At 49.2% G+C, this 12622-nt stretch overlaps 6 protein-coding genes across 6 annotated transcripts; 2 read left to right on the forward strand and 4 right to left on the reverse strand.

Moving 5' to 3' along the window:
* Positions 1-286: 286 nt before the first annotated feature.
* N7500_001343 (putative C2H2 finger domain protein) lies at positions 287-3583 on the reverse strand (the record flags this gene model as incomplete). Its single annotated transcript, XM_056672489.1, has 3 exons — positions 287-561; positions 666-1173; positions 1277-3583. 3 exons carry the CDS (start codon positions 3581-3583, stop codon positions 287-289), a joined length of 3090 nt encoding a protein of 1029 aa, XP_056538062.1.
* A 499-nt stretch (positions 3584-4082) lies between these two features.
* N7500_001344 (60S ribosomal protein uL24) lies at positions 4083-4851 on the forward strand (the record flags this gene model as incomplete). The annotated part of the gene is made up of 5 exons (XM_056672490.1): positions 4083-4101; positions 4215-4327; positions 4459-4495; positions 4561-4643; positions 4699-4851. 5 exons carry the CDS (start codon positions 4083-4085, stop codon positions 4849-4851), a joined length of 405 nt encoding a protein of 134 aa, XP_056538063.1.
* Positions 4852-6265: 1414 nt separating this feature from the next.
* On the reverse strand, positions 6266-7085 carry N7500_001345 (synaptobrevin family protein; the record flags this gene model as incomplete). The annotated part of the gene is made up of 2 exons (XM_056672491.1): positions 6266-6986; positions 7051-7085. 2 exons carry the CDS (start codon positions 7083-7085, stop codon positions 6266-6268), a joined length of 756 nt encoding a protein of 251 aa, XP_056538064.1.
* A 353-nt stretch (positions 7086-7438) lies between these two features.
* N7500_001346 (uncharacterized protein) lies at positions 7439-9997 on the reverse strand (the record flags this gene model as incomplete). The annotated part of the gene is made up of 1 exon (XM_056672492.1): positions 7439-9997. The coding sequence occupies one exon, from the start codon at positions 9995-9997 to the stop codon at positions 7439-7441; it is 2559 nt and encodes an 852-aa protein (XP_056538065.1).
* Positions 9998-10909: 912 nt separating this feature from the next.
* On the reverse strand, positions 10910-11212 carry N7500_001347 (uncharacterized protein; the record flags this gene model as incomplete). The annotated part of the gene is made up of 1 exon (XM_056672493.1): positions 10910-11212. The coding sequence occupies one exon, from the start codon at positions 11210-11212 to the stop codon at positions 10910-10912; it is 303 nt and encodes a 100-aa protein (XP_056538066.1).
* Positions 11213-11830: 618 nt separating this feature from the next.
* N7500_001348 (uncharacterized protein) lies at positions 11831-12148 on the forward strand (the record flags this gene model as incomplete). Its single annotated transcript, XM_056672494.1, has 2 exons — positions 11831-11877; positions 11932-12148. The coding sequence occupies 2 exons, from the start codon at positions 11831-11833 to the stop codon at positions 12146-12148; spliced, it is 264 nt and encodes an 87-aa protein (XP_056538067.1).
* Positions 12149-12622: the final 474 nt, after the last annotated feature.

Raw genomic sequence — 12622 nt, forward strand, 5'->3', positions numbered from 1 at the left:
TTTACTTTTACCAGCGGGTCAGCCACAAGCCAATTGTACACTACAGTCCAATCAGTTGGAGAGAAAGGCAGTCATTGCCAATGTCGTGACTTTATTCATCAATGCTCTTTGATTTGAAATTGTGCGGTTCCGGGGACCGTATAGATCTCAAAATAGATAAAGGGAGGACCTCATGACGTATCATCCAGATGAGCACTATCTGTCATGGAAAGATGGCAGATCATGATATTCAACGCCAATCAAAAGGGGAAAAAAACAAGGGTATCACAAAAGTCGATCTGATGTATCAATCCTCCCCAATAAATGCCAATTCTCCGCAATGGACTCTGCTCTGGCGAGTCGGCGTTGACAGACGGCGGTCACTCCAATCCATCTCGGGTCCGACCTGTTGCTTCCAGTGTCGTCCCGCTTCGAGCAGTGCTTGGGCTTTCGTCTTCTCTGTCGATTTCCCATGGGCCTTGCTGAACGCCTTGACTTGGTGTTCATCCACGGGCAGAACCATGGTCCCTTTGCGGGCACTTCGATCACCCAGAACGGAAGGGTAGGGTGGGTTATTTTCCGCTAGAACATTCATCCGATTAGACAGTTTCTTCAGATCAAGAACAAAGATTGTGTGAATCAGCCTCTTGAAGAAGCATCAAGCGCAAGCTAGTTATGATTCTCACCAGTTACTGGCACCGTTGGTCCATCTCCAAGCCGCCAGGCCATTTGAGAAATATGCTCGTTCGATATATGCGTAAACATATCTGCTGCAGCCATTGGCGTCTTATTGCCACAATCTTTCCATTTACAAACAAGAGAGTGTGGGATGTGAACTTTGATAACGTGGGCTCGGACTGAGTCAATGTTATGGAGTTCGCCAGCACACCCCTCCCACTTGCATGGGTAAATTTGATAATTCACAGGCTGTTCACGGTGGATCGCAACTTCAATATGGTTCGCTCCACTCTTAGAAGGTCGACCTGGCCTTCTCTTCTGGGACATTCTGCGCGGTGAAGGTGGGATAACGACTTGTGGTTGGGGTAGACGCCTTGCCTCTGGGGATTTCACGGTCGGATCAGAGTCAGGTCGGTCGCTGGCCGTCTGCCCTGTGGGTTTAGGCTTTGATATAGGCTGAAGCGTCGATTGTTTAACGGCATGCACAGTTTTGGGGCGACCTGAGCTTTTTGTGGACTGTCTTCGCTGTGGGGGTTGGGGTGGAGCTTGCGGCAGTGGGGGGAGTCGGGAATGGGACGGATTGGGATGAGCGCTGCGGGGATTCAGGCACAGAATTCACCCTAGGAAGTCCAGAAGGCAACTTTGAAGAAGGAATTGATTGAGGAGTGTGATAAGTCGGTGGCTTGAAAGGTAAAGTACCCCAAGCGCTCAAACCACCAGGAGGGGCACGCGCGTCAATTCGTGTTGGCATCGCGGTTTGGCGGTTTGGCGGTGTGTCACGCGACGGCGTTGGAGCGTAGTCACGTGTAGTCACGTGGCCATGTATGATATCTGGGTCACGTGGAAGTGAGTGCCAAGCTGCCTGTGGTGGTTGAGGGTGAGGTGGTGGCCGTAGGGGTATATGGGGTGCAGCAAACGGAGGAATGCGATAAATATTAGTCTCAGGCTGCTTCACATCAACCAGATCCCAACGAAAAGTTGCCAAGTCGGCAAGGTAATCGATTTTAGTAAATTTACGGCGTAGTCCTTCAAGATGATGATTTAGAACCTTCTCCGTCGGGTGTTTTCCCGCAGCAATTAGTACATCCCGCGCAATAGTCGTGGGATCATAAGTTTTCTTGGGTAGTGCATCGTTCGGTCTTATCGGCTGAACCAGGTCGTCACGATTCTTAAGAATTTTACCAGAGCCTCGAGGCCGAGCATATTCCATGGAAGCTTGGGGCCCTTGTACTGAGTTACCTGTTGACGTGGCATTTTTGGTGGTAATTGGGATTTCCTCATGGCCTAAACGTCGCATCTTTGCGGGTGGCATAGGTTCACTCGGATGGCCTTGGGTTGGAATCCACCGCTTTTTTTGATGCTGCAGTGGTCCTGGCAGTGGGTAACTCTGCGACTGCGGATTCCCCACCGCAGGCTGTTGTGCCGGAGTTGACTCAGAGAAGGTACCTCGTCGAGGTCCCCAAGTATACAGAGATGTGTAAGAAGGCTCCGGGTGGGAGCCTGCAGGAAGAGTAGATGATGCAAAGGCTGAGGATACCGTTGGGGTACTCTGCTCATTTGCTTGGGAGATCGTAGGGTGCTGGCTTGTCTGATTTGGTGCCTGGTATGATGAAGTAGGTGCTGCTTTATCCTGAGTCCCTCCATTCTCCTGAGTCCAGCCCTTGTCCAAAAGATGTGGAACAGCAGTCGTCTGTACAGGGGGCGCCATAGGGGCAGATGCAGACTCGGGAGTAGAAGCAACAATAGAGACAGAAGGGCTGCGCGACTTGATAGGCTGGGATGTGGCAGGCTTGCGGACGCTATCAGGCGCAGTTGGCAAGGCTGGCTGCACATGATCATGATTTCGAGATGAAGGCCTAGGTGGTATTGGGGTTGATCTAGCAGAGTTGGTAACTGGATTTTGTGTTTGTGGACTGGAACTCTCTCGAGTGCTTGTGGTTGGTGTGATCGACTGGCGTGGGTCAAGTGTGCTGTGTGCTGCAGAAGTTTTGAATTCCTTCAGCGGTGCATGGGGGTGCGATGATCTTTGAACATTCTGGGTTGAGATTGTGGAATGGCTTTGATGTGGGCTTTGTGATGCTTGAGGCCTTGCCACCAGTCCATGCGTATTTTGAACGGCGAGCACGGGCCATGGTCTTTGCGCGGCACTTGAAACAGATAGTTGGTGGGTTCTTTGGACCGGGGTCGTAGAGTGGCTTTGGTATGGGCTCTGCGATGCAGCCGGTGTGTGTGTTTCCTGACCTTGTACTGTTATTCCCTGTCCCATATGCGATTGGCCTAACATCTGGGAATGCTTACCAAGGGTTACCGAGAAGCCTTGGTACGGGTTTTGTGGTGTGGACAAAGCTCCTGCCATGTGTTGGTTCGTTCTCATTGTAGGTGGTGTCGATCTTGTAGTTTCTCGGGCCCTGTGAGTACTTTTTCCAGCCCCTACGGAGTTTGACATAAACTTCGGAGGTCTCTGCGAGGGACCAGCGGGAGCCATACGAGTTTGGCCATGGCGATATGCATCCTGATCTACCTGAGCAGCCAAATGATGTTGGGGCGGAACAGAGGGATCTGGCCGCTGACTTATGGTGTGAGACTGGTGTGTTGCATATGTAGCGGGTCCAGAAGGAGGATTGTTGAATTGAATGTTGCTGCTTTCCTGATGTTGGTTTCCTCGATGCTGTCCAACCGAGGCTTGCGAGTACACCTGAAGGGGATCCAAGGTATGATTCGTCCCAGGATTGATTGACCTGATATATGGATATGACCACTGTGTCTGCTGATGCGTAAGGGCCGCTCTAGCTACCTCCTCCGCATCGTGAAATGCCGGATGTGCCTGATAAGCTTCATTGTTGGAATTGGGGTCGTAGTCGGGGTGACTATCAGCTGGAAGAAAGCTCTGGAGCCAGTCGAATCCATCCATGCCTCCGTTAGACATTTCAAATTGTGCTGAAGCTATTTGGCTGCTATGATCTCATAGCTGAGGATGCTGTAGGGCCGAGCGAAGAAAAAAGACTTGAGCGCAATGCGTTGCGCATGGAGGGGATTGAATTGCGGTCAAACAGGAAAAGTCCGGTTTACCAGATAGACTCGAGGAGAACCACGGACACAGTATGGGACCGGAAGTCGATAGTCAAGAAAAGGGACTTCTCACTGTCCTTAATCAAAAACGCGGCCAAAAAGCTGGCCTAGGGCAGATGTTGTCGAGGCGCATTGAGAAGCGCGTCGGAGGTGGGTCCTGCGAGCAGCCAATCACACCAAGGGCTGTTCATGCCTTACAGATCGGGTGTCTAGTTGCAAGCCCTGAGACGGCTTAGCGGGAAATTAGTAAGCACACAATCCGGATCCAACTTGGAATATTCGGCTACACCAGAAAAGATCCTCTCTTCGACCAACGCCAACGACACCCGTTCACTTCACACCCCACGACCTTTAAGATGGCTGTCCGAACCCACGGTGCGTACTCTCTCGCATATCGCCTTGCGCCGAATTGATTTACCACTGCCCGAAACCCCTATCGATACGAATTTTCGCCAATCTTCAACTTTCAATACTGATAGTGTCTCCAGGTATCGCCTCTTCGCGGAGCAAGTCTCGCAAGGCACACTTCCAGGCCCCCTCCAGCGAGCGCCGTGTCATCCTCAGCGCTCCCGTCTCCAAGGAACTCAAGGAGAAGTACGGAGTATGTACCACATTCACCTCCATATCGAATCTGGGTCTGTTCGAGTAGAGTTTTCACGATTGGAAGCTGTGGACGATACAGACAACAGAATCAAACAATAAACGACAATTCTAACCAGAACTCCGTGACAGATCCGCTCCATTCCCATCCGCAAGGACGACGAAGTCGGTGAGTTTATTCTTGAAACAACACATGAATAACTTCGAGATCTTGAAACTGACTGTTATGTGCAGTTGTTACCAGAGGCTCGCAGAAGGGCCGCGAGGGCAAGATCACCAACGTCTACCGTCTCAAGTTCTCCATCTTCGTCGAGAAGGTACGATTCGAATTCACATTACAATTACTGCGGTGGATACTTACTGCGGTTTTAGATCGTCCGCGACAAGAGCAACGGCCAGAGCGTTCCCATTCCCCTCCACCCTTCCAAGGTCGTCATCACCAAGCTGCACCTCGACAAGGATCGTGAGCAGATCATTGAGCGCATCGCTAAGGGTCGTGAGGCTGTCAAGAGCAAGTCGACTTAAGGGATTTCTTACGTGTGGGGTATAGGTTCATGTTGCAATGGTGGTTGACGGCGCGGGTTCAATTGAAGGACTCTGAGAAACGGAGTTTCCAGCCTGCTATGATCAGGGTAAAGTTTCTGAAACCAGGTGCATTGCGATGAATGAAAAATGAACAAAATTTCCTTTTTCTTCTACTCTGGAGTCGGTGCTCGCAGTGCAATTCGCTTTGCGCAGCCGACGCTTTTTTTTACGTCTCCCGCGCACATAGGAACGTCCGTCGAATGCTACAGCTCAATCTTCAGCCCATTTCGTTCGGTGTCCGATTTGCAGCTCATCCGGTATAGCACTTTTCTCCCTTCGCTTGCTCAGCTCGTAGCGACCTCTCTCCATTCGCTTCCATATCCAATTCCTCATTGTTGGAAAGCAGAAGTGTCGCCTGATATATCTCCTCGTCAACCCCGCGCCTTTTAGGACGGAATCTATGGTTGAAGAGGTAAACACTTGGCGTAGACAATGTACAGGGCTACTGGGAAGCTGGTGGTTTCTGTCTTACCTGCAGACTCACTCTGATGCTTTCGGGCAAGGACGCAGTGGGTTTGATGGTGAGGGACATATCTTACTCCAAGTTGGATTATAGATAAAGACCGTAGACTGTAGGAATCGATTACATATATTCAATGTTGGAAGTAACCAATGGTTTCCACCAATTGATTGATATCCTTTCCATCAATATTTCCTCTCATCTCTCCTGATGCCTTGCGTAGTGCCCATTAGTGTTGTACATATATTTACGCCTCGGCTGGCTGTATATCATCTAGCCCAGCAGATTCCAACAGTCGCCATCAAAATACGCTAACACTTGCAGCTTTGCTGTCTAGCCACATGTGCGCTGCAACAGGATCATAGTCCTTGCCCACCGGTAGAAATTTGTCTTACTTGGTTCATAGATGCATGTGTATCAAGGGCTGGCTGCGACATATATTCGTCGTCATTTCAGTGGAGTCAGTAGTAAATCCAACTAGACAACCCTTGAAACATTTAGTGCCTATTGAGCAAACTGTCAGGCACGTACTAAGCAACAAGATTTTCATTATTTACGCTAAAGTCTCGACAGAAGGAGACTTGGAGACATATCAAACCCAGTACCAGCTCCAAGACCAAGTCACCTCCACCACCCCGATCTTAAACGTATGCCAACTTTGATACACATGGAAACAATGAATCAAATGCTTTAATATACAACATAAGCAAGAAGGTGATCCAAAGAGTTACAACCGCGCGTACCAAACTCAGAAAGAAAAAAGTAGATAGGAAAGCAAATAACATCGTATCGTGTCTCATCGGAAAACCGGAAATCGACGCAACCTCAGGAACTGGATATTTGAGAAGAAAGATAGCACGCTCGCTGAAATGTTCGAATAGCCACGAAACTGCGCTAGTGCCCAACACACTTCCCCCATGCAGGTAGTCCACACCCCATACCAATGAACAGATATAGCAAGAAGATAACGACAACCACCACCATGATCATCAACTTGGTATTCTTCCACCACATTCGCCTCCGCAGTCCACGGCTACGAATCCGGAAATCATGCGCACTCCCGCCAAGCCGATCTGTCTTGTCAACCAATAGATCGATGCGCTCACCACGCTCCAGGACCCGCTCAATGTTCTCGGTCATTATATCGCGGACGCTGTCAATCTCACGCCGGGCTGACGCGAGAGAATCGGCTGGTGGGGCGGTGTTGTAGGCCTGTAGGAGAGAGCGCAGCTCATTGTTGAAGGCAGCGCACCCGTAGGCGGGCAGTGAGGCGAACTCGGTTGTGGATGGTTCGTAGGTGGTCAAGAACTTGCGCTTCATTTCTAACAAGTAGGCAAATGGGATGCGGCGCCCCTGCTCTGCTGAGGCAACTACCACGAAACTCAGGGGAGCGTGTGAGTTGGGCTCTGCAATGTTGCCATCGTCGGATTGGTTGCCTGTTGGCGAGTCGGCGATGTAGTGGACAAAAAGCCGTTCATGGGTGAATGTGAGTTTTTGTGGCTTGTCATGTGTGATCTTTGGGAGGATAATGGAGGCTAGTGACGAGGCGGCGGTCGATGAACTGCCTGGCGAGGAGTGTTCGGCCAGAATAGTAGTGCGATAGGCGATGCAAGAGCTGAAGTCGAGTATATTGTCAGTCTGGGAATAATTTCTTCAGTCGCTCAAATGTCAAGACTTACTAGAGCAAAGAGCTCGTCTTGGAAGATGAAGCCATAGTGTGATGTGATGTCAGTGGGCGGGACCTCAAAATGAAGAGACCGTAGCAGAAGACAGGAGAGGGTCAAAGTGATAGAAGGTCCAGTGAGTTTCAAGCACTTGTAGTACTCAGATAAAGGAACTACGTATTTTGAAAGCTCTTGAAATTTTGAGATCTGGAGCACCTTGCACTGGTGTTCGCGCAAAGCCGCTGAGTCAGCCTCAACGCCCCCCAGGCCCGGGGGACAGTTCGAGGAGATGCAGAAGTAACTTGGGATTCCATTTTAAGCGATGCTTTTGCTAGGCAAACACTCTGCTTGCCCGATTTCAAGCGAAGCAAAACAAACAAATTCAATGCGAGGTATTTCAAAATTACTTAGAATCACCAACTAATTCGAACTCAGTATCATTACCTTCTTCCTCCACCTTGTCCATGTCGATATCCTCGGAGCTACTAGCAAAATAAGGCTCCATTGATTCCATTTCCATGGTAACGGTGCCGTTGCTATGTGTTTCGTATTCCTCGTCGGAAGTCAGGCCAAAATCCAGGGATGATGTCTCATCGTCATACTCGGTTACCTCCATGTAAGCATCCCGCTGCGCTTCATCGTGGCTCTTGGTATTCTCATGCTTGATTTCAAACTGGGAATAGTCGGTAGAGTCCACGGAAATGATATCCGAAGCGTGACTGTAAGTCGCATTGTGAGATGCGCCGTAAACTGTGCTCTGGGTGTCACCAGGCTCGATCACACTGAGAGAATCATGGCTTGAGGCGATACTGCCAGTGTGCACGGCGGGCCCAGGACCTGAGAACCCACCGAGGTCTGTGGCAGGAATGATCAAGTCGGTGAAAACACCGCCAGTTTCATCGTCATTGCCACCCGCCCACAGAGGTAGGTATTGGAATTCATTGTATTTGAGGCAGGTTAGGGTATCTATGATTTCGTGCCGCATTGTGGTTGGGCCAGGCTCCCGTAACATCTCTAGTGCGTACTTCTTCAGGAAAGCTTGAACCTCATTTTTGAATGTCTTTTCTTGGAAGATGTCTGCTGAAATGTCCGTCGTTGATGGCGGTGGAGACACAGGCGGAAGACATGGGTTAGGGGTGGGAGCAGGAATGGGATCGAAGAAAGGGCCGTTTTCGGAGGCGCTCTCAACCTCATTGCCCGATTGTGACTGCCGGGCGTTAAAGGTCATCTCCATCACAACGCGACCCCCCGCATGTCCCGCAGCTAGAGCCTCTTCCTCCTGGTGTGCCTGATACCTGGTTCTAACCGCTTGGTTAAACGCATGGGTCAACTGGCGGACTTCCCTAAGCGAAACATGGCGAATCCTTGCTGCGGTTTCACCACTAAAGGCCAGCGAGCCATCGCCGATCTCTGCTATCGAAGAATGAGACTGCTTACGAAGCACCTCACCTGGACTGAGGTCCAACCACACCAGCGCACTCCAGAATGTTTTCCCAATTAATCGCTGAAGGATAAATTCTTTGTCTTTGCGCGATCGGTGGTATGGGTTTTCGGATCTTGCCAAGTTTGGAGCCACATGGAATGATCGATTTGTGTCTCTTGTCTTGACCAAAACGTCGTAAACACGGTCACGGACGAGTTCCTTTAGCGTCATGACTAGTTGATGTACGATTTCCTGATCTGCGGGATAAAGTTGAATATGGCGGGTAAGCTTCTGGAACTCAACAATGTGTGCCAACCAGGGCATTTCACTCCCGGTCAAGTGTAAGAAACACCGAACAACGTAGTCACCAAAACTCTTGCTAGCGTATTCAATACGCTGCACCTCCGCGTCGTCTAGAGCATCGGAAATTTGGCTCCGCACCAAGCTTTCCATGAATCCGATTGGTTTGAAACGTGTGGCTCGGATCAGGTACAGCAGGGCTTCGTCTCCAACCATTCCAGCAAAAGCATCTCGATAGAGGCAGGCAGATCTGATACCACACGCCACTCGATATGTTATCTCGGGATGAAGTTCAATGAACCGAGTGTTGTTGAGCTGATAGAACCACGAGATGATGGGGTCGCAAATGGCTGGCACCGTAGCCACGTCAAATATTTTGGCGAGGGCAAAAAAAGTCCACAACTTGCAAGGGGTGTCTATTCTGGGATTTAGTCCTTCCAGAGCGTGGAGAATGTGCTCAATGCCTTCACGATGGCGTGAGGGGGAGTATTCCACCGGCAGGCCCTTCTTTTCCACTATCTCAGGTTGGTATGCTAAAGATCTGCCCTGTAATTCCGGGGATAGTTTCATCTGCTCGTTTTTCAGATGTTCAAGATGGCCGACATCGATATCGGCTGGGGGCTCGGGGGATGTATGGGATTGCGCAAGTTGCTCGAAGGGTTCCAATTCATCTTGTCCCCCAACGCACTGCCATGGCAGGCTCCATATTTCCTGTTTCGAGGCCCACGTTCTGATACTCATCGGGCATGACAACTCGGTCAAGAAGATAATTGCATCTTCGTCCGTTGTTGGAGGTGTAAGATCCAGGACGTATTGAATTCCCTCTGGCAGCTTGCCAGTCAAGCCGCGTCGCTTTCGGACGCGGATCTGGGTTTGTGGATTGAAAAGACGTTTGAAGTAGGCCGAGCCTGTAGCCAATAGCTTCTCACTGTGGATGCGATGGGGAACTGTCTGTGCGGAAATAGACACCTTTGATCGGATTGTCTCCGGAGAAGGGTCAATGAACACTAGGGTATCTGCGCCGTGGAGAAGAAGCAGAAGTGGCAATGGTGTAAGGTTGGAACGTGATTGAGAATTCGGAGGGCTTGCCAGAAGCACTGCGGGAGTATTTGGGGCGTGTGTAGAGTTTGTAGTGTCAGTTTCGCTCGCAGTGTCAATATGCGGTTCCTGTTGCTTATTTTGCTGGAAGGACGGAAGGGTTTCGATTGCTCGTGTGCAACCTGAAGGAGACACCTCCATTTTGGGTAGAGCTTTAAGATGTCACCAAGAAAAGGTGAGATGAGAATGTAGATGTATAGTAAGATTCAAGTCAAAAAGAGTATAAGAGGTTGAGAGAAAGATAATGCAGACAACCCGAGTAATATAAGTCGAGAAGGAAGCGTACTGGTCTAGAGTGGGGCAAGTGAATGAGGCTCTGCTGCCTAAGTACACATGTAGGAGGTCCGTACGGGTACGGAGTATTCCGTACATATCTGTCCACACTCTGATAACAAACCGGTTGTTTCCAAGTCTTCTCTTGAGATAGCAATGTATTATTTCAATCATGTCAAATTCTCTCTAATCATATTATCTCTACCAGCTTGATCATTGAGGCCGGGGTTCATAGATATAATCAACACTTGGAAATTGGCCATGCTTGATGAAAAAGGGCTTGAGGCAGTGATTGGTCATCTCTTCCAAGGTCCACGGGTGCCTTAATCTTTGTCATCGGGTTCATCTACTTTAGAATGCAAATTGGCTTAATTTCGACCTGGACATGTGCCTATTTTCTATGCAAGGAGTGCAATTCCCATCGTGATCGTAATCAACCCTCCAACTAAAGACAATATCATTGTGACCTCGTTGAATGGGTGTTTAGTGGCATAAAACCCCCAAGAAGCAGCAAACGAGAACCACCAGACTGGGGATGCAGCCCACATGATCCGATCTGTTATAGAGAGAAATTAGTCATTTTCCGAACCACCTAGGTGTCTAGTTATCTAGTTATCCCGGGAGCAATGGAGGAAGATAATATTACCATGCATAGCCTGCAATCCTAACTCCGGTAAGAAAAACAGCAATAAAACGGAGGCTAGAGCCAAAGAAGAGGCAGCGGCGGCATCTGCGAGTAGATATGGTCAGCTCAAACCTTGAAACAGAATAAGAGGATTGTCATCTACACCCGCTGAGAATTGCCGATGGTTTTTTATTGATGAGCTCGATTCGATCCTCCCGGATCGCACTAAAAATACACCACCCGACATTGTCCCCGAAGATACGCTGTAACGTCTCTTGAGAGGCTGGCATGAGCTGAGAGAACCGGCCAATCTCCCATTTACTGGCATGTTTCTCGGCGACATCGATGGGCACGTCATGTTTGTTGACAAGGAGTTGGGTGATGTAGGTGCGGACTTGCTCGGCGGGTGCATTGGCCGAGGGGAAAGTTGTGAGACCTATGGGTAGAGATATCTTCATTTCCATTGGAGCATTTGAGCGGAGTAGACCAAGAGGGGCAGAGTATATGAAGTATTCTGTGAAACGGTAGAGATGTTTCCGGGCACTGGACTATTTTGGCCCCGGGGGCCAAGCGTGCTGACGAATCACCATGGCTATATACCTATGGTTTCAGGTGCGCTGCGTCGTTTGATCTTAGCCGGAAGTACCTAGATACGATACCAGAGTAGATTCCTCTTGTGTTGTATCAAGGATCACATTGTCCAGGCTTTAGGTCACTTCCCGTCCAATGAGGAATCTCATCTTCAGCCGCACTTGATAATGTATCATCTATCAAAATATGCAACCAGCATAGATTAAGAGCCTCAAAGAATTCGTAGATAGTAGAGTCATAAATGTAAACCTCCGTTTTGGCAATTCATCTTGCTTCTAGGACAGGACTTAGTAACTATCCAAAGCATAACTGACGGGAGAGAGCTAAGTGGCGGGATACCTCACCATGTGCTCATATCCATGTCATTCTTTTTTTTTCTCTAAAGATATCCAGTATGCAAGTTTATTTCACTGCCGAACAACTGAAATCACGAAAGTCGTGCTATCACAAAAAGTCTCTCCTATAAACCAATCCATAAACCCATCATGGCTAGCATGGCAGAAGCCGTTCACCAAAGTCGGAAACCGATGAAGTCAGTATTTGCCCCCTGGGTAGAGGTCCGTCTATACTGACAAGTGAAAATTAGATCTCGCTACATCGCCCTACTAAGCGTCTTTGGGGTCATCGGTGGTACATTACTGATGTTTCGCTTCCTAGCTCCCCAGCGAGGCAAAATCATCACCAAGGAGGAGGTAGCAGCGTACCGGGGTGGCGACACAGATCAAACAGACCAAGGTGAGGCATATGGACACACTGCCCGGCCTCCACGAAAGGGATATCAAGTTCCCAGAGGAAGCGTGTGAGAGGGATGACTGCCCGAGAGCATGAAGCATACCAAGAAACATAGCAGTGAAATGATACTGGACAAGGGTAACTCGTTTGGTATCATCAATGGGCGGTCCTCCACGTTGCTCTTGTCATGTTCACTTTTTCATCGTTTATCATTCAATAAAATGACAGATGGACGCCGAAGGTCATTCATTAAAACCATGGATCTCTCTGGGATGGCGAAGACCACAACAGATAGTCGACAGTATATAGCATAGCGTATCTAAATTAGACAGCTATTTTACGATCCCACTCGTCTGAGCTGGATTTCGGCAATGAATTGAATAGGAAGCTCGGATATGAAAATGTCAATCATGTGTGGACTGATGAACATTGAACCTCGAAGCCGTTATGTACCCCAAACGAGATGGTATCTGATATCCGCAAAACAAAAGGCTAACGCACCAGATCAAAAATAGATATCCGCAAAGCAAAAGAACCACCCAATC

Source organism: Penicillium coprophilum (assembly GCF_028826855.1).
Source record: "Penicillium coprophilum strain IBT 35676 chromosome Unknown utg000001l_segment0_segment0, whole genome shotgun sequence".
Classification (NCBI taxonomy): domain Eukaryota; kingdom Fungi; phylum Ascomycota; class Eurotiomycetes; order Eurotiales; family Aspergillaceae; genus Penicillium; species Penicillium coprophilum.